This window comes from Electrophorus electricus, chromosome 11 (assembly GCF_013358815.1).
Source record: "Electrophorus electricus isolate fEleEle1 chromosome 11, fEleEle1.pri, whole genome shotgun sequence".
Taxonomy (NCBI): domain Eukaryota; kingdom Metazoa; phylum Chordata; class Actinopteri; order Gymnotiformes; family Gymnotidae; genus Electrophorus; species Electrophorus electricus.
The window spans coordinates 4072501-4082500 of record NC_049545.1 but is presented as its reverse complement, the minus strand read 5'-3'; the positions used below and the strand labels follow the sequence as shown (position 1 = coordinate 4082500).

At 43.5% G+C, this 10000-nt stretch overlaps 1 protein-coding gene across 1 annotated transcript in view; it reads left to right on the top strand.

Annotated features, from left to right (window-relative positions):
• Positions 1 to 10000, top strand: part of LOC113584819 (adhesion G protein-coupled receptor A3) — a 116763-nt gene that overhangs the window by 39416 nt on the left and 67347 nt on the right. Inside the window, exons 8-11 of the mRNA XM_035531427.1 lie at positions 1029 to 1193; positions 2484 to 2661; positions 4433 to 4582; positions 9946 to 10000. The exon at positions 9946 to 10000 is cut by the window's right edge and continues 107 nt beyond it. Of these exons, the coding sequence (XP_035387320.1) occupies positions 1029 to 1193; positions 2484 to 2661; positions 4433 to 4582; positions 9946 to 10000 (548 nt within the window). The remainder of the gene's footprint in view (positions 1 to 1028; positions 1194 to 2483; positions 2662 to 4432; positions 4583 to 9945) is intronic.

The following is a 10000-nucleotide window of genomic DNA, read 5'->3' as shown; positions in this document are numbered from 1 at the left end:
GTTGCCGTATGTCGTTGTATGTCGTTGAAGAGTTTATAGTTCACTCTTTAATGTAGAGTCCCATATTCCCTTATTTAACTCAAAGCATCAGGAAGAGTGATGATGAATTCCTTACTTTTGGCAGAGCATGTTTGCTGAAGAGTGTGTGCGTGTGTGTGTGTGTGGGGGGGGGGGGTTCTGTTTGGGATTACTGGATGGAGCACAGACTCTGAGAACCTCTAATCAGTTTTTCTGTAGATGATTTGAGTGCCTTCAATTTCTCTGATGGACTATTTTAATGTAAAATTTATCAGGCATGTGCAAATGTTTTTGTAACCAGGAGGATTTCAGCAAGAAGCTTTATAACGAGGAAACATCTCCTGTTGCCATTGTTACTAAAATGACGAGCACCTGTAATTACACTGAATTTATGGCGCATTAGTATTTGAGCAATTTGCACAATTTTTATACCTTGTGTCTTTTAGAAGAGTGTATTGTTAGGGTTTTCTGCTCAGGGAATTCTTTACCATGTATTATTGATTATGCAGTTTAGATTCCAGCTATCCAGGATCTGCTCTACAACCACTGTGGGATTCACTGCAAATCGGTCAGTCCCATGAATGTTGAAAGAAAATATCAGCAGTGAACAGCTAACCTGGAGTTTTGGTTACAAAGCTGAAGTGGCCGTTAGGGGATAGTTAGCATGGTAGGAGACAGAATCTAAATGTTTCCTACAGCTTCCTGCCTAATTCCAGAAGACACGTGTGAAACACTCTCTGCCCTTTGCAAACCAGTAAGGCTGATACCTGTTTGGTTCTGCCACATGTCCAGGTAATGTAGGTTCCTGGAGGTCAGTACTAATGAGGGCCTGGGCCATACAACGCTTGCTCAAGAACCACGCTGTCTTTATACACTCGGATGTGTAAACCTGTGTTTGGTTTGTTGTTTGCATCCTCCCGAGTGACCTACCCACGGTTGTACTAACACATAGCAGCGATGGCTCGCAGAAGCCTCACTTCTGTCTCTCATCCCCTCTGCCCTTCTCGCAGTGAGCTAATCCTCTCCAGTGTGGATGCTGGTGTTTCTGGTAATTGGCGGTGCCATGTGACCAGTTCCCGTGGCAACAGCTCCATTGGCATGGAAATTGTTGTTCTGGAGACGTCTGCAGTACACTGTTCGGCAGAGAGAGTCACCAGTAACAAAGGTGACTTCAGGTATGTTCACGGACAGAAACAGGAACCTCCTTTGGCTCTTCCAAGCCATCATGCACACATCAAACATTCACAGTACACAGACGTTTATTTCATGATATAGCGTATACATGCGGTTAGTCACAAACATATTTAACAGCGTCCTAACAAAGCAATAACATTTCTGTGGCATCACGGCCTAAGTTATGCCTAAAATAGCAAATTACACGCACCTCTCATTTTTTATGGTCATTACTGCTGTCTGTGGCCTGCAGCGCAGCAGTCAGTGGTTAATGAGGTGGAACAGTGCTTCATGAGCCTGCCTCGGAATCGCCGCATTTGTTTGGCGCTTCTGTCGTCTGTGCGCTCCATTGTAGTTGGCCCTGATCTTCAGACTCTCCCAGGTGTTTTCATGTGCCAGCGCCACTGTTTGTGCAGAATGCCGACGGAAACGCACAGCAGAAAAAAAAAAAAAAAGCCGCCTTTCGCTGCAGTAAAAAAAAATCCCTGCCATATAGCCATATCTTACGGCAGTAGCCATGGTCCCGGGATCGCAAGGCAGAAGAGGATGGTTTTGCTTGAACCAAAATTGCTCTCTAGTTTTACTTGATTTACCTGTCCATTAAGTGTTACGTGATTATTAGTTTTTTCCAAACCAAAGCTGGAAAGTCAGTTCGGGTTTTTGTATATCTTGCACTTTCTCATGCTACCGTGCAGTGCTTTCCGCTCTTATTTGTATCCAAGGTTAGTGCAAATACAGTGAATAATGTATTTTTGGAGCTAGAAACATAGTGTAGTATCAGTGCTGAAGAAGGCAACCCCAACTCTTCCAGTTGAAAAGTTATTTTATTTAAGAAGTGGAACAACTACAGAGGAAAGACTGACTTACAGGTAAAAATGGGAGAGGTGAACTAGAAGATGACAACCACCTGAAGATGGTCGACATTTCTAGATGCTAATTAAACCATCCAAGGATACAACAAGACTAAATCACATACACCAAACCCAACTATTTAACCGTTTGTTTTAAAGTTTACCTTTAACCTGCTCTTCTACAATTTCCTACCAGCTCACCCAGTCCACTGGCAGATGCCACTGTAGGTCACATAAGCAACATGCTGTTGGATGAACTTTGAATAGTAAACTTATTGATCTTGAAAAATTCGAGATCAAAGCACTCTTTGCTTGTCTTGCTTTTGCCAGAACTGTTCTGTATGCATAGTTGCAATATATTCTATAAACCAGCCCAGATGGACCGAAAAGTGGCTTCTCACTAGTGTGTGCAGAACCTCATGCTACTTCTGCTCCTGACAGGTGGCCTAAGACCCTGGCTGGCATCATGGCCTTCCTCCCCTGTGCAGCCCAGAGCTCCAGCCCTCATGAGAAGAGGGCGTGGCGTCGCTGTGACAAGCTGGGCCAGTGGGCCGAGGAAGACTACAACCAGTGCCCATATACCAACAAGTTTACCCGCGTGCTGTACGAACTCACACAGGTGGGCCAGGTGTATTGATGTCGTTCACTGAAGCAGGGGCCACGTGTCCTTTCTGAGTGGTCAGACAGAAGGGGACTCTGACTTCATCCTGTCACGCAGGTGATCCGTTCATCTTTTACCTGGGGCGCTCTGCACCGTGTCACCGGTTTGACTCGCATGCTCTGCTCACGGAGCTTTCATACGAGGCACTTGCACACCGTTTGCTGCGTAAAAAATGATCACAACCGTGATGCAGGAGGCCTGAAGAACGGTTGCTCTTCCACACTGTGGTGGCAGAGGTTCTCAAATGACATGTCCCTACAAAACTGTACAATTCTGAAATTCCACATGTGCATTACACTGCTTCTGAAGCCATTTCTAATGCCCTCTGTTAGAAACCTGGGAGCGAGCCCCTGGGCACCCGTGGCTGTTTCAACCAGCTCTTGCTTGGTATTTTGAAGAGTGAGGGCGCCCACTTAACCTCCTGGAGAGCCTTGATTGTACTCTACTCTACTCCAATTTGACACACCACATTATCTGATTGACTTCCCAAGCCCAAACTCCACATCCTGTTACTGTACGGAATCCGCTGTGTTTGTGCACGGACCTGCAGAAGCTGGCTCCTTGAATGTTGGTTTTAAAAGCGATCACGAGCGTTTACTTTATTCCTGTTTTTCATTCTGCCTTCTTACTTCCGAAGTACTTCTTACGTCGTCCTGATCACGTTTGAGGTGACGCATATGTTGCCTGCATAGACAGAGGGGAATCAAGAAAACCTTTACTCTAAAAAATGTGGATACCACATTTCTAGCTACTTTCAGTTAACAACACTTTGTTGTAGCCAAGTGTGCTTGAATTTCTTTAGTTAGGTATTTTGGTTTCCAAAGGCAAATGACTCTTTCATTCCCAAATTTTGACCAACATACTGCTGTGCTGTAAGACTAATGAGTGTGCCTCATGGATACAGCCCACCGTGACTTGTGTTTGATCACAGCAAGTGATCATGCTTGTGGGGTCATTCTAGTGATCTATTTTACATTAGCTACCTGATTACGGAAGGTTCCACTGTTAATTCCAATGTTAGCAATGGTTTAAAATTGACGTGGCATATACAGTGTAGTTTATTTTGCGGTCATGTTGTGCGGATGCCGCGAACACATCTCGTTATCTTGTTAACTACGGTGCCACATTCTCTGAAGAGGTGAACTAAAAGCATGTTACTGTCTTCCGCTTCGCAGACCTAAGAGGTTTTAGGTTCTTTCCTTCTTTTTTAACTAATGGCGGGATTCAATCAATCTGCTTTTGCTATTCTTCCTAAGAACATAATGCCTCATGAGGCATTTTTGTCCCCCTTCCCTCTTATGTCCTTCCAAAATGATATAATCAAAATGATAAGTGCACAAATATTCTAAAAGTGATTAGGGTGATGTAATATCTGCAGGAATGGTCCCAACCCATTAATCTTTTTTGTAATTTACAGTGATAGTTTTCTCTTTCTCTCTCGCCTTCATTTGTCTCGCATTCGCTCTGCATCTTTCCCTCCCTGTGTGTGTGTGTGTGTGTGTGTGTGTGTGTGTGTGTGTGGCTGTGTGTGTCTCAGACACCAGTGAACACCTCAAATGTATTGGACCTGTCTGTGTGTGTATGTGTGTGTACGTGTGTGTGAACACTTCCAATTTACTGGAGCTATTTGTGTGTGTGTGTATGTGTCTGTGTGTGTGTGGCTTTGTGTGTTTCAAACTCCAGTGAACACCTCCCACGTATTGGACCTGTCTGTGTGTGTGTTTCTCAGACTCCAGTGAACACCTCCAACGTACTGGACCTGGCTCGCCAACTTGCTTCCTTCACCAACAGCGCGGTCATGTTTGGTGACATGATGGACATCATCTTCGTCACGCACCTCGTAGAGAGAATCACGCATCTGGTTGATCGTGTCCATGAAGTAAGAGCATCTCCAATTATGGCCAGGGTGTTGGGCTTGTTTCTTGTGGTTCATTTCAGCCAGTTCAAATTGTAGTTTTAATTCAGTGGTCTAAAACCAAGCACACATGTAATATCACATTTCTGAATCTTTATGTTTTCTCCAAACATGTTTTAATTTGAAAAGTCAAAGCACTTTGCTGATAATTAGTATTATTTTCCCATGTGTTCATTTAAATCAAGGCCTAGGCATGAGTAACAAGGTAACTGTTTTTGCATTTTCGTAAAAAATGCTCTGTGCTGAGAGTTTTAGACATGATCATATCTGTCCAGTTTGAGCGGTTTAGTGGGGAAATTCAACCATGAGCTTTTTAATGCGTTATCTTTTGCATGTGTGTTGAGGCTTTGACAGTATGCTTAGGTTCTCATCTGTTCTAGCAAGTTCAAAGCTTCACACAACACATTTTGAAGGGCCCACACATTTAGACTCCTGTTCACAGCCATGAAAGCATTTGGCCTTTCTCATTCTATTAAGACAGAGCTTTATATTGGGACAACAGGAGCTCGTTAGATCAGTGTAAATGTCATTGACACTGACCAGGCCATCACATTCGTAAAGGTGAGTCTGTATGAAAAAGTATTTTATTAAAAGAAGTCATCACCATGAAGTTCCTCAGGTCCAGTGCTACTGAAACTTCTCTCTAAGTTCACAAATCTGCTGCTACCCTGCAATTTACAGACATACTTGGTATTATTAGCATCCCTTGCACTGCACATGTGCGCTGATGGTGTTTTTAGCATCCAAAATGCAGCGTTTGGCACGGTGTTGGAGAGAGGAAGTCTTCCTGAAGCTCAGGCTTCCTGGAGGAAGCTGTTGGGTTGTGGCTGTCTGAAGGGCTACAGGAGCTCAGCGCACCGGCTGCAGGGAAGTTTGCGTTACGCATGGAAAACTTGGGGAAGAAGGGCCTCTTGACTTCTCTAGAAATGGGAAGGTTTACAGGAAACTATGTCATCCTCGTCACACACCTTGCAGACAGGATCACAGGCCTGGATGGACGCAGCCGAGATGGCTTTTATTCACCTTGCCCTAGACGATCCCTTCTAGTTCTTATGGTTTGGACAGAGTTGGTTTGCATACAGTTCAAAGACAGTTTAAATATCTGTCTTACCTTTCAAACATCAATACTGAGACAAGTAAACATTCCCATGCTTTATCAACAACAATCGATGGCTTAAAAGAACATGAGAGTTTAAGACCAGAGATTTGGAGTGTACCGATCATTCAGCTTAAGGGCGAGAAGAAGGTTTCTGTAGTGCTGCAGTAGAGATTCCCGGAACATTTGCACAAATATTTACACACTTTTGAAGATTTCATATTTTCTCCAGGCTTATTTTCGTTTTGAAAGCAAGAAGGAAAGGCACTTGTTTTGCTGATAATTAGCATTATTTTCCCATGTGGTATTCGGAATGATGGCCTAGACATCTGTGCAAGTCTATTTCGTTTTCTCGTTTTCAAAGACTGCTTTATACTGAGATTTATTTAAACATAGCTCTGCATGTACTAATTATATATGTGAAAACAGCCCATCTGGAAAATTCCTTTAGATGTTAAGCATATACACACCTGCCAGTTGCCAGTTTTTAAGTTCATCTGCCCTGTATCTGTACCTTCTGGCTTCTGGTCCTTTTTCGGTCACTGACTGATACTAACTTGTTTTATTCTCTGCCTAGTTATGCATCACTTCCACTGCCGTCTTTCCTGAGTTTAAGAAAAGGGCAGTTGATATCATTTTTTTAATGTACATTTATATACATATGATTCATTGTATGTTGCGTTCATGGGAATTTACGTAAATATTATTTACAAGTGCGTTTACAGTACTGTGGTGGCCGCCACCAGACTTGGGAAGTGGGCCAGTGGGGCCGTGGAGAGGAGCAAATGCTTCCAGGAGTTAAATTACCATAGATACCTTTGAAAACAGAAGATAGTTGAATTTGTGGTGTGCGATGCTTTAACCAGTTATGGGTTTTGTTGTTCGTGTTTACTTGGTTTTAAAGATGTGTTTGTAAAATCTGTTATTTTAGTTATCCACCCCCCATGGATAACTAAAATAATAGCTTATTTCTGTTGTTGTTGCATTTGTTTAATAAAAGCCATTGTTGTTTGAGAGAAGGCGGTCGAATTGGTCCTATTGGTCTTCTTCTATAATGACGCTACATTGGTTTCGGCAGTGGGATTTTACCACTGAGCTTGAGAAGCTCGAGTGTTGCATCCTTGAACTTAAAGGTGGGAGGTGGCCTAGCTCCTTGGAACTGAGACTCAAGGGCTAGTGGTTGAACTTTTCCCACCTGGAATTGGAGAATCAGTAGTCCTTGACAGATTCTACTTTTTCTGCAGTTGTTATTCACAACTTCAGTTTCATGCATCAATCATTTACCAATCATTTATCAATCATTTCACTCATTCTTGGCGTGCTCTGTAGGCCACCCGGGCGGTCTGCACTGATATTAGAGTAGCAGGAAACATCAGCAACCTCGCTGCAGGACATTAGTTCCAGGGTGGGCATGTGACATGAACAATGTGTCAATGTGGAACTGTCAAGCAAACATAACCAATAACAATGTAACGTTAGCTAGCTCGCTACTGAGACCACGGCATACTGCTAGCGATTTATTTAATGCTCAATATGAAGAAAATGACCATAATACACTGAAATGACGTTAAACTGTGATAATACAATGGTTAACATGATTTTTAGATCTTTATTAACAGAGAAAATATTAATGTTTGTGGTGTTTTTGCCTTTTTGCCATTTTGCAGGGCTTGCTGAGAAAATTCTCATCTCACTCCATTTGGAGTGTGACTCTGAAAAACCTCAATTTGAAGGACCATGTAGCCTTCACAATTCACTCTACCCCTCTACACCGGCAAGCCGGGACACCTTGACTCTAGGCTTGAACACTCATAAACGGAGGGGTAGGGCTAAGTGACAGGGGCAAAGGGTGAAATGGGATTGGACTCAAATTTTCAGCCTCCCCCGGCTTGGATTTCCTCACGGCAGCCTTGACCTCAAGAAGGCAGTGGCGGGTCTAAAGAGGAAGGGTGTGAAGCTGTCGGGGCGGGACAGAGGCAGAGAACTGGGGCTCTCTAGCGATGTGGCCTTCATCTTCCGTGGAGTAAACCACCGAAGAACACGGGCAGGCACAGCGGGCAGACCAGGTCAGGCGCTGCAGAAGCCGTAGTGTGAGCCACACACGCCTGCACACTTCAAAGAAGGCCCACCCCTGTAGGGGGGCGACGTGGCAACTGTGTCCAGACTTTTTTTGTGTGCGTTAACGTTAAAGATGTGTTGCCCGCGCTAGTTCTCTAGTCTTTTTTCTGTAGTATTTGTTTAATGAAAGTGCTCATTCTTTGACAGGGTTTTACGAGTCTTCTTCCATGCTGATGCTACCATATGTACATTACAATCATCCAGCTAACATTGTGTCTTTTGATCGAGACTTTGGCGCAGTCAAACATCTGATAATAGTCATGCCAGCAGTGGTGAATTATAGTTTGCAATTGACTGTACAATGTATGGCAGCCTATTAGGTACATCTATAGCGTGGGTGTGCCCTATAAAGGAATCATTTAGTACCTTTTGAAGCGTATACATTTTGTGCCCTTGACACAGTCCCTAAGAAGTCCCTAATCTGTTCTAGCAGTTTTGAAGTTTCATAGGAAAAACTCAAAGGCACACTCATTTAGATTCCAGTTTGTGTTAATGAAACCACTTGGCCTTGCTCATTCAGTTAAGCTCGAGCTTCATCATGGGACAATGGAGGCACTTGAATTAGCTCAATGTAAATGGCACTGACTGACCGAGCCCTTGGCCTCAAAAACGCTGACGTTTTCTTTCGAACAGAAAGGACAGAAAAAAAACAACAACAAAAAAACGTGAACTCTTCCATGCCACGCTCAGGAAAGAATACAGCTACCACGCGGTTTACAGACGCAGTTGATATAATCACGTACTGTTTAAGCCTTTAGCATCCTTTAGCATGCCCGCACATGTGCGCTGGTGGTGTTTTTAGCATCCCAAATGCAGCGTTTGGCACGGCGTTAGAGAGAGGAAGTCTGCCTGAAGTACGGGCTTCCTGGAGGAAGCTGTTGGGTTGTGGCTGTCTGAAGGGCTACAGGAGCTCAGCGCACCAGCCACAGGGAAGTTCACGTTACGCACGGAGAACTTGGGAAGAAGGGCTTCTTAGCTGGCAGACTGCTACTATCGCCTGACACGAGACCAATTCATCAAGGAATTCTTTTCTCTTCCCCATCTATCACAGCAACAAATGAACCTATGCTAGCAGCACTGGAGGAATATATATGTCTATGACATGTAGGACTAATTTCTCAAAGATGGGTTCTTCTTTTTATAGATACACTAAAAAGTCATTGGACATTGGACTGCAGGATAAACTGCAGTACTACTGATGACTTTCTTACATGCAGTCATCCCCATACGAGTAGAGAATTACGTGATTCTCCTGTAAACTTTGTGTGGAAGCACGAGGTAGTAAATGGCGTTACCTTGCTAATGTTTATTGTGTTTTGCATGACGTTCCATTTTACAATGCAAGGCTTCGACTGGCAGTTCTGTAGAGAACTTTCTGCTTTCTAGCAAGGGTTAAACAGACAAGCAAAGTGAAGGAAGTGCTGAAAAACCAGATATGGAGATATATGTGATAATAGATGTGTGCTATAAAAGGAGCTGTCAGTGGATTCAGTCACAATTCAAAGGTCATCCGCAGGTCACAGCATCCCAGCAAGGCCATGAATGCCATTAGTTTGAGTAATCATATTTCCATTATTGAGAAAGCTTTATAAATGGACATCATTTTATCATGCCTCCTGAAGGACATCATAATTTTATCTTTATGTAAATGGTCTGTTAGCCACAAAAATTGTGTGCTTTAAAAGAAAACACATGTGTTGTTAAACCTATCCATGGCATGGGCTGAAGCTGTGTATTATTGTTCATGTCCTGGTGTGAATAATATACCCTAAGTGTGTTCCTACATATTAAACCCAGTTTACAGCAAATGGAAGTGGGAAATGGTTTGGGGATTATTCCAATGACTATAATGGATCCGTGTTATGAAAGACTCATGGGTTGGATGCGTGTTTTCCTGGACCCGTCTGTACACAAGATAAGATGTCAGGTTTCTCTCACCAAACCATTAGGGTTTCGCGATGGGCCCAGTTCATTCGCTTGCATAGTAAAGTCTAAGGACCATCTACCTCGACGAGCTCTTAGTTGGGGTTCTTATTTAAGGTGTTAATATATCATTGACGCTCCTCCTGCTCTGAATCTGGCACTTACCGTGACCCTTCCTGTGCCCATCCAGCTGGGGGACTTTGTGTCGGACATTGCCAGCAACATGATGCAGGTGGAAGAGCACG